The sequence below is a fragment of the Nannospalax galili genome, unplaced genomic scaffold (genome assembly GCF_000622305.1).
Source record: "Nannospalax galili isolate Female #2095 unplaced genomic scaffold, S.galili_v1.0 scaffold3045, whole genome shotgun sequence".
Classification (NCBI taxonomy): Eukaryota; Metazoa; Chordata; class Mammalia; order Rodentia; family Spalacidae; genus Nannospalax; species Nannospalax galili.
The window spans coordinates 8,691-23,647 of NW_008352271.1; the positions used below are offsets into that span (position 1 = coordinate 8,691).

General features: G+C 42.0%; 1 protein-coding gene across 1 annotated transcript in view; it reads right to left on the minus strand.

The window, feature by feature from the left end:
- LOC103746915 (zinc finger protein 670) overlaps positions 1-14,321 on the minus strand; it is a 19,815-nt gene extending 5,494 nt beyond the window's left edge. The window contains 1 exon segment of the mRNA XM_017802243.2: positions 14,201-14,321. Coding sequence (XP_017657732.2) covers positions 14,201-14,203 — 3 coding nt within the window. The 5' untranslated portion in view covers positions 14,204-14,321.
- Between the last annotated feature and the right edge of the window lie 636 nt (positions 14,322-14,957).

Genomic DNA, 14,957 nt, shown 5'->3' on the forward strand with positions numbered 1-14,957 from the left:
TACCTGCAATCCCAGAACATGAAAGGTGGATACAAGAGGATCATGAGTTCCAGACTAGCCTGTGCTATCCAGTGATACCCATTAAGTCCACAAGTAACAATCAGGTTGGAATTAGAAGCTCAGTGGCATATCAGTTTCTAGAACTTGATGGTGAAAAAAATCCAGACTAGTTTGGAAAAAATAGAACCACTGTGGGTGAACACTACTGAACAGCAGCATTAGGTATTTGGAAGCAAGAGGATTAGGAATTCAAGATCATTATCAGACTCATAGAAGAGCTAACACCATTATAGATTCATGAGGCCCTGATTGAACACAAGCAAAAAAAAAAATTGTTTTTAAATAAGTGACAGAAAGATACACAGATTGATGGATGCACGGACAGCTGGATGGATGGACAGACAGTGCTGGGTGTACTGGATCACATCTATAATCCCAGAATTTGTGATGCTGATGCAGGTTTGCAGCAAAACTACCAGTTGTAAGTGAAGGAGAAAGAAAAACATCCCATGATAAAAACAGATTTAAGGCCGGGCATGGTCGTGCACATCTGTAATCTCAGCACTTGGGGGGCAAAGGCAGGTGGATCTCTGTGAGTTCAAGGCCAGCCTGGTCTACAAAATTTGTTCCAGGCCAGCTAGGGGTACAGGGAGACCCTGTCTCAAAAACACCAAAAATAAAAATAAAAGTAAATAAATAAATAATAAATAAATAAATAAATAAATAACAGATTTAAAGAATTTATGTCCACAAAGCCAGTTCTGTTCCCAGCACCCACATGGTGGCCATTACAACTGTCCATTACTCCAGTTCCAGAAGATCAGATGCCCTCTTCTGACCTCCACAGGCATTCCACATCATGGGTCCACTTACATATATGCAGGTAATACACTACTGAACATTAAATATATATATATATTTTTTTTTAAAGATGAAAAAAGAATAAATAATTACAATTCCAGAATAAATATTCAAAATATATCTAAGAAAACAATACTACAGCAGCAACGTAACAAGAATTAATAAGCATTGGTTAATAATAACTCTCCAAATGAATGATCTCAACTTCCCAGTAAAAAGAAACAGACTGATTGGATTAGAGAAGTATTCATCAATTTGCTGGCTCCAACAAACACACCTCACCTACAATGGCCAACACCACATTAGGATAAAACAATGGAAAAAGCAATCAGAACTAAGAAACAAGCAGGTATTTCTATTCCAATATCTGAAAAAAACAGATTTCAAACTAAAACAAGTCAAAAAGGAATAGGGAAGGACATTTCATTCTCATTAAAGGAAAAAAAATCCACGAAGAAGATATTACAATCCTAAACATATATGCATCAAACACAGAATACTGATTTCATAAAAGAAATTTAAAAACATATGTTGACTCCAATACAGTGATAATGGGTGGCTTCAATACTCCACTGTCATCCATAGACAGGCCAGCCATATAAAAACTAAATGGAGAAACCCTGGATTGATATGACATTATAAATTAAATGGACCTAACAGATATTACAGAACATTCCACCCAAATATCAAAGAATACACTTTTCTTCTCAATAGTCCATGGAATTTTCTACACAATCCACCACATATTAGTACACAAGGCAAAAGTCTCCACAAATTTAGGAAAATATCATCCTATATTCTTTTTTTTCTCTTTTCTTATCCCCCCCCCCTTTTTTTGAGACAGGGTCTCCCTTGTAGGCCTAGCTGACCTGGAACTCACTATGTAAACCAGGCTGGCCTTGAACTCACAGAGATCTACCTGCCTCTACCTCCCCAGTGCTGGGATCACAGGTGTGCACCACCATGCCCAGCTCATCCTGTATTCTAATTACAAAGGAATAAAGGTAGATAACAACAGAAACAAGAAAAAGTAAAAAAAAAAATCATGGAAACTAAACAACACAGTACTGAATGAAATTGAGATCAAGGTAGAAATCAAGAAAGGAATTTTAAAATTCCTTGACATGAATGAAAATGAAAACACAACATACTAAATTGTATGGGATACAATGAAGGCAATCCTAAAAGGAAAATGTATCACAGTAATTGCCAGCATCAGAAAATTAGAGATATTTCATGCAAATAACTTAATTAGGAATCTATGAAAGAACCTTAGAAAACCAAGGACACATAAAGACAGTAGCCGGGAAGAGGTCATTAAAACCAAGGTTGAAATTAATGAAATAGAAACAAAGAAAACAATACAAATATCAATGAAACAGAGTTTTTTTTAAAAGATTGAGAGATATTTAACCAAATAAACCAAAAGAAAATGGGAATTCAAATAAATGAAAAGGGAAACATTACAACAGGCCTTAGGAAAATAGAGAAAGCCATAAGGACATACTTAAAATCTATATTCCATAAAACTGGAAAACATAAAAGAAATGGCTGTTTCTAAATATGTACAGACTACCAAAGTGAAATCTAAATGACATAATTTAAATAGACCCTTAACAACCAGGAAGGTAGATGTAGTTGTAGCTAAAATTCATTCTAGGAGGTGTAAACAATGTCACCCCCCCCTCCAGGGCTTACTTGTAGAGCAATGGGTGAGGGTTTACTGACAGAAGTGTGGGTTCTCCTCTACAAGAAGGCCACACTGGAAAGCCTTCAGCCAAGCATGGATGGCAACTGGCCCACAGATGCACAAAATGGCTCGTGCCCCTCCCCCATGGCTTCCTTAGCTTATATTCCCTTAGTCCCTCCCCATTGTGCAACTAAGAAAGATTGGTTGGTTGGAAGGCTTGGCTGACTGTCCATGCCCCTCCTTTCTTGAGGAGTGTAACTGTCAACAAGCTTAGTTGTAACGATCCTAGCAAGCAGGTGCATCCAAGCTTGGGAAGAAGGCATCTGTCCATGGTCTGTCTTTTGGAGGACAGTCCTATAGAACACACCACACTTTCATCAGGCTCTTATATTCTTTCCACTATCCTCTTCCACAAGAGTCCTTGAGTCTTGGAGGAGTGACACAGATATAGGAGGATCTTCCTTTCACTGTATCAAGATACTGAACCTTTGGGCCTTTATATTATCTGTTTTCAGGACATGGTTGATAGCCCATCTCAGTGGTATTCCTCCTACTATAAAAAGACAGATGAAAAAAAAAAAAAAAAAAAGCAGGAACATCAAAAGGACATAGACCAGTTCCATAATCTACGGGCGTAAACACAAATGTTTGGAAGGCACCTTAGCAGGTGCATTACATCCATCTAACAAAACAATTGCAGTGGCGTATAATTTCCACTGCCACCAGACGTTGGCCTGGCTTGCAGTACCACATGTGTGTTCCTCCCCAGGGAGTGGCCTTAAATTCAACTGGAAATTTGTCAGTTGTATAGATACTAGTTGTACCACTATTGCACCAGCAGGCACATCTTGCTTGGCATGTCAGACAGTACAGGACATAGGGTCTGTCATTAAGCACAACTTTTGGGGACAACTTTCTCCCAGCAATCTGCACAGGCATCTTCTGGCACTCTGAAGGCCAGCTACGTGACAGTGGGGCATTTACAACTTAGCCCTAGCTTGATTTCTCTCCTTTTCCCATGCTCACATCATGCAGTGTCTTTAGCAATAGGATCTTACTGTCTAGTTCCAGAATGCAACTGACATCAGTGGAAATACCTTTTACCTTTTGGGAGAAGGCTTTCAGGGCCTCCCTGGCCAACAGAGGAGGGCAACCCACCTCTGGCACTGGAATTTTCATTTAACAATTGTACAGTTTTGTACAGTAACATAGCTACTTATTCTTTAATATCTACAGACCCAGGCTGTTGTAGACTTTTCCCAATCGTCCTGGTGGATATCATTTGTGCCTTACCACACCATAAAGCTCCCAAGAACTTCACAGCTATACTGGCCTTTGTACCCTTTGTGAATCTATTTTCCATCCTTGTTTACTCAGGTGTACTTGATATCTTTCAAATGGTTTCCACATCTGCAAAAAACTCAGAGGTTAATACTATGTACTAAGTCAAACATAAACAAGCAACCCTGCTTCGGCATCACAAGTTCTAGGATTACAGGTGTGAGTCAGCACACTCAGCTCTGCCTGTCTTTCTGTCTGTCCATACATTTATCTGTTTTGGGGATGGGTTTTTTTGTGGTCAGACAGGACCTCATGAATCTACCCTGGTGTTAGCTCTTCTATGAGTCTGAAAATGACCTTGAATGCCTCATCCTCTTGCCTCCAAATATCTAGTTCTGGTGTTCAGGAGTACTCACCCACAGTGGCTCTATTTCTTCCAAGCTGGTTTGGATTTTGTTTTCACCTTCAGAAGTAAAAATCTACTCGAAGACTTGTATGTGCTAGAAAGTGATGTGCCACTTTGGTTGTAGCTCCATCCTATTTTTTATAAATTTATTTTTGAGATTGTTAATTATGGATTTAAAGGGTATCACTCTAGAGAACAGGCTGGTCTGGAACTTTCATGTGCTGGAGTTCTTACATGGAGTCTCCCTGAATTTTTCCATCCCTAATAAACTCATCGGGGCTGGCTCAAGAGGAATAGGGCTCCTCTCACCCCTGCTACACCTGTTGGTTCCCTGGGTCAGGTAGGCTCTGGGTCTAACGCCTGGCTTTAAGCACACCTGCTGTCTCTCCATCAACCACACCTGGGTGCTTTGGGAGACCCTGGCTAGTCAAAATGTCTTCACCCAGAGCATAACATTTCACAGGAGGGAAATGTACCCTGTTTAATCTGGGGGATCATAATACACCCCTGGGATAGTTTTTAATCTGCTGTAAATGTATTGTTTTACTATGGATGCCTTCTGTAAACTGCTCCTCAGGTTTTAAAGTGTTCTAGAAGGTCCTCAGCACAAACTCTGGTTCTCTCAGGGGAAAATTTGGCATGACACAGCCTCATATTCCTTTGTTGCTGTAATTTCTCTTACACCTTCAGTCTCCTTCCAAGCTACCACCTCAGCCTGGGACAGATCTTTTATTACCAACAGGAGTAGCCAGTCTGTTTCTGCAGCTGCTTGCTGATACTTTCACCCCTAATATGCTACCCCCAGGGGCTTGTAATGTCTACTCTAGACCTTCAGCTGTTCTCAAAGCATCTCCATACTCCTGTGGCAGAGTGCTCCATACTCCTCAAGCAGGTGTGCTACTCCATACCACCTACAAGAGGACTGTCATCCCAGGATTTTCCCAACTGACATGATCTGCTTAGATGACCTCACCTAATTACACATCTCATTACTCATTGTACCACCCATGCCACTGCTGCTACCCCCACAACCCTATGGGGATATCCCACCATGTCAAAATGTCCTCTGCCAACACCCACCCCTCACCAAGTTTCCCTTTGGTTGTTTGTCTCTTTCCCCATATCAGAGGTAACACCATTGCTCTGCCCAAGCTCAACTTCATTTTGTTGTATCCTGCTAACTATGCCAATTGTAGCTAAAATTCCTTCTGGGCAGTGTTACAATGTCACACCCACCCCTTTTGGTCCCTAGGACAAAGAGAGGCTTATTTTCCTCATACTACAGTCTGGGAAAACAGTAAGTTTATTGCACTTTGTAGCTAAATTCCTTCTGGGAGGTGTAAACCATGATGCTCCACCCCATCCTCTTGATCTCTATGATAAACAAAGGCTTGTTTTCACCAAACTACAGTCTGAGAAACCAGTGAATTTATTAGGCTTACTTTCAGAGCAGTGGGTGAGGGTTTATTACAGAGTGTGGGTGCCCTCCCCAAGAAGGCCACATTAGAAAGTCTTCATCCAAGCATGGTGGCTTCCCACTGCTGCACAAAACAGTGAGAAACCCACTACATGGCTTCAGCTTATATAACCTTAGCTCTTCTCCTTCATGCAACTAGGGCTAACTGGTTAGTTGGGAGACGTGGCTGATTCTCCCTGCCCCTCCTTTCCTGTGGAGTGTAACAGTCAACAAGTTTGGCTGTGATGATCCTAGGCAAGCAGGTGCAACCAAACTTGGGTAGAAGGCTTCTGTCAGTGGTCTGTCTTTCAGGAAACAGTCCTATGGAGCAATAGTAATTAAAATTTTTCCAACTAAAAAGAGCCAAGTACCAGATGTTCTTAGCATGGAATTCTACCAAACAGTCAAAGAGGAACTGATACCAATACACCTGAGATTCCACAAAATCGAAAAAGACAGAATTCTCCCAAATTTTTACTAAGTAGCCAATATTACTCTGATAACAAAAATAGAGAAAGACCAAACCAAAAAAAAAAAAAAATTATAGGCTATCTGTCTGATAAACAAGAGGAAAAAAACTCTCAATGAAACATTGGCACACCAAATGCAAGAACACATTTTTTAAAAAATTGGTATCCACCACAATCAAATCAGCTTCATCCCAGAGATACAGGGATAGTTCAATATAGGTAAATCAATAAATGTAATCCAGTATATAAAAAAGATTCAAAGACAGAAACCACACGTTCATCTTGTTACCTGCAGAAAATGCCTTTGACAAAATCCAACAGAACCTTCAAAATAAAAGTCATGGAGAATCCAGGGATACAGGCCAAAAAGTTGACCCTGGTTGCACGAGGGTAGTAGACTAAGGGTATATAAGATGAGGAAGTCATGGGGAGGGTCTCTGGACATTAGAGGAACTCATCATACATGCTTGGATGAAGAAGACATTTCAGTGTAGCCTTCTGGGAGAGAGCATCCACACTTCTGTAACAAACCCTCACCCTGAACATAATAAAGGCAATATACAACAGGCCAACAACCAACATCATACTAAATGTAGAAAAACTCAAAGCATTTCTATTAAAATCAGGAAAAGGATGTCCAAACTCTTTTCATTCCTGTCAAACACAGTACTAGAAGTCTTTGATAGAGCAGTAAGACAAATGATGAAGAAAGATGGGATACAAACTGGAAAGGAAGAAATCAAAGTATTTTTGACAGATGATAATTCTGTCAAATTCTGTACATAAAATACCCTAAAGACTCTACCAAAAACTCCGAGAGCTGATAAACATATTCAGAAAAGTACCAAGATTTAAAATTAACACATAAAAAACCATTAGCTTTCCTGTAAATCAATAACAAACATATTGAGAAAGAAATTTGGGGAATTAACCCATTCACAGTAGCCCCCCAAACATAAAATGTCTTGGAATAAATCTAAGGAAGAAAGTGAAGGACTTGTATAATAAACATTTAAAGGCAACTTTTAGCAATGAGGTGGTCAGGAGACCTGCCCTGCAGAGGACTTTGGATCATGTGGACCTCATCCGCCCCCACCCCCATGCTCACCCTCAAGTCTTTAATAAAGCGGTTTGACCCCCCCCCAAAAAAGAACCTTAAAGACAATGAAGAAAGAAGTTGAAGAAGATACCAGAAGATGGAAAGACCTCTCATGATCATGGATCAGTAGGATTAATAGTGTGAAAATAGCCATCCTACCAAAACCAATCTACAGATTTGATGCAATCCGAATTAAAATGTCAACATGATTCTAAACAGAAGTTGAAAAAATAATCTCAAATTTCATCAGGAAACACAATAAACCCGAGAGCCAAAAAAAATCCTGAACAATAAAAGAGCTGCCAGAGGCATTACCATCCCTGATTTCAAATTATACTACAAAGATATAGTAATAAAAGCAGCAGGGCACTGGCATAAAAACAGACACACTGATCAATGGAAGAGACATGAGGACTCAGGTTTGAGTCCACACATTTAACACCACCTGATTTTTGACAAACAGGCAAAAAACAAACAATGGAGAAAAGAAAGCATGTTCAAGAAAAGTTGCTGGTCAAATTGGATCGCTACATGTAGAAGAATGAAACTACATCCCTATCTCTCAACATGCAGAAACCTCAATTCCAAATGGATCAAGAACCTGATACCTTGAATCTGATAGAGGAGAAAAATAGGTCAAACACTGCAACTTATAGGCATAGGAAAGGAATTTCTGGATAAGACAACTATAGCACAGGCATTAAGTCCAATAATTGACAAATGGGACCTCATGAAAAGAAAAGGCTTGTGTACAGCAGGATGCCATCATTTGAGTGAAGAAGCAACATCCAGACTGGAAAAAATATTTACCAGCTATATGGCTGACAAAGGGTTCAAATCTAGAATATATAAAGAACTCAACTAAACATCAAAAAAAAAAAAAAAAAAAAAAAAAAAAATCCCCAAAAAAAAAAATTAAAATTTAAACACTGAGGTTAATACACAGAACCTCTGAATTAAAACTTGGGGCAAGGAATTGAAGAGGGGTGTTCTCAAAAGATGAAATATGAATGGCTGGGAAAATTTAAAAAACAAACATCTTTAGCCATCAGGGAAATGCAAATTAACACAACTTTAACATTTCATTTTATCCCAGGCATAATAGTTAAGATTCAAAACACAAATGATGACAAATGCTGACAAGGATATGGGGAAAGAGTAACACTTATTCACTGTTGGTGGGAGTGCAAACTGGTACAGCTACTACAGAAACCAATGTGCAGATTCCTCAAAAAGCTAAAATTACATTTCACATATGACCCAGCCATACCATGCTTAGGAATATGCCCAAAGGACTCTATACCCTACTACAGAGATGCCTGTTCATCCATATTCATTGCTGCTCTATTTACAGTATCCAGAAAATGGAAATAACCTAGATGTCTATCAACTGATGAATGAAACATGGAGTATTATTAAGCTGTTAAGAAAATGAAATTATAAAATTCACAGGTAAATGGATGGAACTGGAAATAATCATCTTGAGTGCGATAACCCAAAATAAGAAGGTCAAATGCTCCATGTTCTCTCTTCATAAGTGGATGCTAGCTATAAATCCTTACATATGTATGTTTCAGATGGAAAATGCATAGGGATTAGGAAACCAGTAAATGGCCATGAGAAAGAGGAACATTTAAAGGGAGTTTAAAGGAGTCAGAGGGCAGTGCAGAGGAGGGAGTATGGGGAAGGACAACTAACATTAAAGTCCTTTGGAAAAAGTCATATGGACAAGCATATTGGCAAAAGCCTTTAATTCCAGCACTCAGGGGGAGGTGGGCAGAGACAGGTAGATCTCTGTAAGGTGGTGGCCAGTCTGATCTATATAGCAATTCTAGACCAGCTGAGGCTACAGAGAGATCCTATCTCAAAAAGCAAAGAATAAACGCACAAAAGTCATATGGAAACCTCACAGTATTGAATTCTCTTAATATATATATATATATATATATATATATATCACAATGAAAGAAGAGATTAAAAGGAGTTACTACATAACAGAAAAATATTATTGAAAGAATGCCCTATAAGAGAAAGATATCACCCCTACTAAACCCCATGAGCTAGAAAAGAAAAAGTGTAATGGAAGCAATGGACTCCCTTTTTGGAAGCTGTTAACCAGGGGGTCCCAAGGACAATTGCCCCCACTGTTAGTTACCAACCAGAACTTTAAAGTAAGAGTCTGCTGCTGAAAAGACACTGCATGCACAAGTTGTGGAACAACCAAAGGAAATCAAGCTGGTACTTCAAAGCTTCATCGCTACTGACTGGCTCTCATATTCTGAAAGGTGCTATACATGCTAGCAGAAGAGAGGGGTGATCATCAGCCTTGCCTCACCAGGAATCACGTACGCTACAACACCTGGCCTGACAAGATATTCCCCTTGGTGTAATGGTGGTACATGTGTTATAGGAGGAACCAACTACTTACTGGTTGGATTTCAAGTCCATGTCACAAGAAGGAGCCCATATCTTACACTGATGTCAGGCCTAGGAACCTGTGGCTAGACAGGTCACAGGCTACTGGGAAAAGCCTAGTAATATTATTCTGCTAAATAAACATAGTATTAAACCAACTCCTAATGACTTATTTTTATACTCATAGATTCATTCATCTCTCAACTCTTACCATTGAAGCTTCCTCATGTAGTGTATGGTGATTCATACAGAAGACCCCACTAGGGGTGGACATCCAAGCAGGAACAAAAACAAGAAAGGAAAAGGAAGGATCTAGTGATCATATAAGACCCTGAACCCAGGGCCTATTCAGTGGACTTCCAGTTCAGGGACTCTTCCCTTTTCAAAAGGGAGCTGTTTGCTTACTTCAGTAAAGCTGTTTCTGTTGCTTTACATGTTCTGATTTTCTGTTTCTCCCAGACAGTCAATCCCTTGCCTGTCTTATGACTGAACTTGCCTATGATGATCACCCTAACCCATTACATCATGGGTTTAACTGGCCTCCTACAGAAAAGTTCATGAGCACTACTCCTGTGACCCTCTTGGAGATCTCCTTCTACACTCTGAGGAGAATCAGGTGAAATCTATCCTCAGAAATCTCCAGACCCTAATGAATAGCTAAGACACTCTCACCTTTCTGGGGTCTAACATATAAATTTAAGTTTTATGTTGTTTCCTTTATCCATTCCACATCCTACAGAACACTGGCACCTACTTCAGGGAATTCATCCTAACCCTGTTCCTCCAGGGAGACCCCTGAAACTATTCCAGGACCAAAGTTAAACTTTCCTAAAAGCTACAACCTACATCTTTACTCCAGTTGTAAAGGCTGCCTACGTGCTCTCAGGACAATGCTGACAACATTGCTGGACTCCGTACTGGGTCTGGGCATCTTAACTGCCTGATAACTACTGTCACACTCCTTACCTGCCAAGTTAAAATCCCATTATTGGGTCACTTTTAACCATTCAACATTCTGTTATTCCTGATCCTGCCTGAAACACAATCTTACCACCTTGTCCAAGAGTCTATGATCTCTTCAGACACCACAACTGAACCCTCATGGAAGACTGAAGATTTGATTGCTCTTACATCCTAATTAGACTGGCAATGTCAATCTAGCCATTCCATTAAAATGGACTCCACGGCTGAGAAGCTGTTTCAGCAATTAAGAGCCCATGATGCTCTTTCAGAGGACCAAAGGTCAGTTCTAGTACACCCATGGTGGCTAACACCCATCTATAACTCCAGTTCCAGGTGATCTGATGTCCTCTTCTGGCCTCCATGGGTATGGTACCCACATAGTACACTTAGATACATGCAGACAAAACACTCATACTCATAAAATAAAATTTTTTTAAATATTTTAATGGGCACAATTAACAGTAATCCCCCCACAATGATTAAAATGGACCCCTATATTTCTGCAGTTATACCCTTCTAAAACTCCTGTACAAATGTAACCACAAATTCAGTTTCCTGCATCTCCTCACTCTTCAGTTGAAAGCAGTTTGAGCAGATGCTGGCCACATAAGCCAGACTTCTGTTTGTATTAAAGCCATAAGCCATAAGGAAATGGCTGTTCCCATGGGGACCCTTCAATCAGGCACCTTCACTCTTCTGTTAGTAAGACAAAAAAGAACATCTCTAACTCTAATGAACCCAATTCTAAGACAAAATACAAAGCTCACAGGTGGTTTACTTTCAGCACACCAGATAAAACACTACATGAAAACCTGAACAAGAAAAGGCCTCGCCTCTAAGGTGCTCACGACATAATCATAAGGACAAGAAACTGGATCTCCAGGACTAAGAAAAAAGCTGGTCACAGTACACATGCCTCCAATTCCAGTGGTGAGGAGGTAGAAACTACAGAATGCATAGAGCATGCTGGGCTGCTAGTCTTAAGGGAATTGGTGAACTCCTAGTTCAGTGAGAGTCTATCTCCATAAAGAAGGTGGAGGGGGGTATCAAGATGGCTCAGTGGGTGAAAGCACTTGCTTAGAAAACCTTGAAATTAGTATAACCCACAAAACCCACATAAAGGTGGAAGAACTGACTCCACAAAGTTGTCCGCGGGCTTCCACACATGCGTCATGGCAAATGTGAGGCCATCCCCACACACATGATATACACATGCATACATAATAGTAATAAAGAAAATTTCAAATTCAAAAAATGAGGAAAGTGATATGTGGAATCACTCAATGTTGACCTCTGGCCTCCAAAAACACATGGACACCTTCACACATACCTGCATTCAGATGAACATATACACAAGCCCAAATACACAATCTCCATTCAGCCAACTCTGAGAATCTGCTTATGCTGAACTATGGCCCTGGAAAGAACATACAATTCTCTGAAGCTCTTCAAATTCCTTCCCACTTCAAAAAAATGACAGAGTCCTCACAGGCAGCAAAGAGCTCAACTGGTAGTGAGAAAAGGAAAAGCCTTGGCTCCATAACAATATTGCCCAGAGTTTGAACCCTTCTTTGCAGGGGATTTGGTTCCCCCATTTCTTTCCTCTCTCAACTCACTCCTTTGTAGGAATGACTCCCTTTCTGCCTAGATGTGGTCACATGCCGGAACTTCCCAGGTCTCCACTTCCCATTGAAAAATCATTCCTCTGTCTATCAGCTAATTTGACTTACACACGCACCATGACCTTCCTCACACCCAACATCCAAGTTTCCCTTAATAATCAGTAAGCCCTTTATAAGGTCTCACCTAAGAGCTCTGCCCACCTGACACCATTCCTATGGTACAGTGGCATCATGTGCAGGTGGGCACAGGAGTGGGTGGACATAGACTGGCATCTTATGTTTATCCTACCTTGACAGCCAAGTTAGCCATAGGAGTATAACATATCTCAGGAACCCACAAGGCCCTAAAGATCAAGTTACTCCTCTTACTGTAGAACTTAAAAGCCACTGTACCTCTGTTAAATGTAACAATAAAGAGATAATAAAGCAACAGCATTGAAAAGGGAAACTGACACAGTCCCTTCAGGAATGAGATTTATGAGGAGAAAGGGCTTTGGGACCATGATCAGACCTAGACGTGTGAGGAAGAACATTTGACAGAAAATGGTACAATATACGTGAGAGGCCGAACGTGATGGGGCCTTACGGAAAAGGAAAGGCTTCCCTTTAAAACCTGGAGTGGGGACAGGAGAGATGGCTCAGGGGTTAAGAGTGTGTACTGCTCTTATGGATGACCTGAGTCCAATTTCCATGAGGCCACTCGCAACATGTAACTCCAGCTCCAGGAGGATAGCTTATCCTCTGACCACCCTGGATACTTGCACTCATTTGTACACACACATGTAGTGAAAAATAAATCTTAAAAAAAAACCCACAACCTAGAGGGGAACTTCATTTAGATTAAGAATAAGGAATAAGTGAGACAGGAGAGAGAGAGAGAGAGAGAGAGAGAGAGAGAGAGAGAGACCCACGCACCCAATGAAAGGAATGGCGGTGCGGAGGCCAGAGGAGCCGCTTCATGGAAAGTCCACACAGCAATCTTCAGAGAACATTCACAGAAAAATCCCCTGAGCAATCCCAAGAACACCGGGGTGCTGGCATAAAATTTCACATCATGTGATTCAGTTCAAAATAAATTACACAACAAAGAGCATGCAGGAGCCAGCTTCCATAATTTATGCTCTGTCAAGTCTCAGCACAGACTGCTTCTTAACTGTCCAGAGACAGCAGCCGGGAGCTGCAGCAGTGAAGGTTTACTTCAGCAGGAGAGAAAGCAAACGTGGAAAGGAAGGACGCACTGCGGAGTGGAGGGCGCACAGAGCCGAGGGGGCTGAGAGGGGCTTCCTCTACTGTGCGGACTGTGAGTCCTGGGCCACATCTCTCCTCCCCTTGCCCCGCCCTGGGTCCGGAGTGGTCCCTTTCCTCAAATAGTCGGAGGCTTATTTTGAAGAACCTTTTACCCAAGGTTCAGTGTTAAATTCAATACAAGAATATGAAGAGAGCTGTCAACATCCATATTAGATGAACTTCCTAGGGGAAACAGAAAAGCTGTCTGTTCCTCAGGGAGGAGCTTCATAGGAGTCACGGAACCTGCCCAGACTGGCTGCAGTTTTCCCACCCCTAGACAGCTTGCCTATCTCCTACCCAGCTGCAAGCCCTCTTCGTGTCCTTTTCCCAGTGTTCCCCATCTTGATTTTCAGACTCTACTGTTCACTTCCCCTAACACTTGTCCACACAGCACAACAGCATGATCCGGTGCTCTGGACAGTCCAGACACTGAAGCTGCACGCGCATGCGGAGCCTCCCGCTCAGTGCCCGGCGCAGAAGCGGCTGCGGCAGAAACTGCACACAGGCAGCCGGGCCAGGGCCCAGGTACCAAACAGACTGCACTGCACTACGTGTCCGGCTGCCGCCCCCCAGGGGAGGACCCAGCACGGCCCGCTCCGGCGGCTCCAGCGGCCGCTGCTCCCGTCTGCACACGGCGGCCCCACGCTCACCATGGCCCGGCCTCTGGCTTCGCCCGCACAACCCTAGTCTCCCCCGAAGGGCGCTCACGGCGCAGCACTCCAGGCGTATCTTTCTGCCACGGAGCAGAAACCGCAGCTCAGAACCCGCAACATGGCGGCTGGATTGAGACCGCCTTCCCTCCTCCGGTCGGTGCTCCTGATTGGGCACCATAGTCTGAAGCCCTGATTGCCTAGGGCCATCTCTGATGCCTAAGTGACAGGAGGGGCTAAAATGATGGAGAAGCACATCTGTTTCTACTTGGCGGCCTGTCCAGGCACAGACCGTGCGCAATTCCAAGAAGATTGTAAGCAAAATTTGCTCTTGGCCTGGCAGAGCAACTACTGCTGTCTTGAGAAATTTATTAAGCATTTCCTGTTCTTCCTGCGCCTAGGGGGTCTCTCAGGTGCACAATTAAACATTCAATGTTCTATATCATTGTCCTCTTGCCTTAGATGTAGAAAGGCACACAGACCACCATAGGTGACATTGGTATATAACCTAGAGTCCGATGTCCTCCAGAGATTTTCCACTCAGGCACGTTAAGGATTGTGTTACAACCCAGGCCTGCTGTTTAAGAACCTGTTATTTCTAAAAGGCCATGTCTCACAGACTGAGGAAACCAGCCAAACTGCCCCTCACTGCACTCCTGCAGCTCTTTGCTGAGACACAGTTAAGAAGCTGTCTGTGCTGTGATTCCACAACTTCTAATTTACATCCTACTCAATACCTGGTTCCTCCATTCTCCTC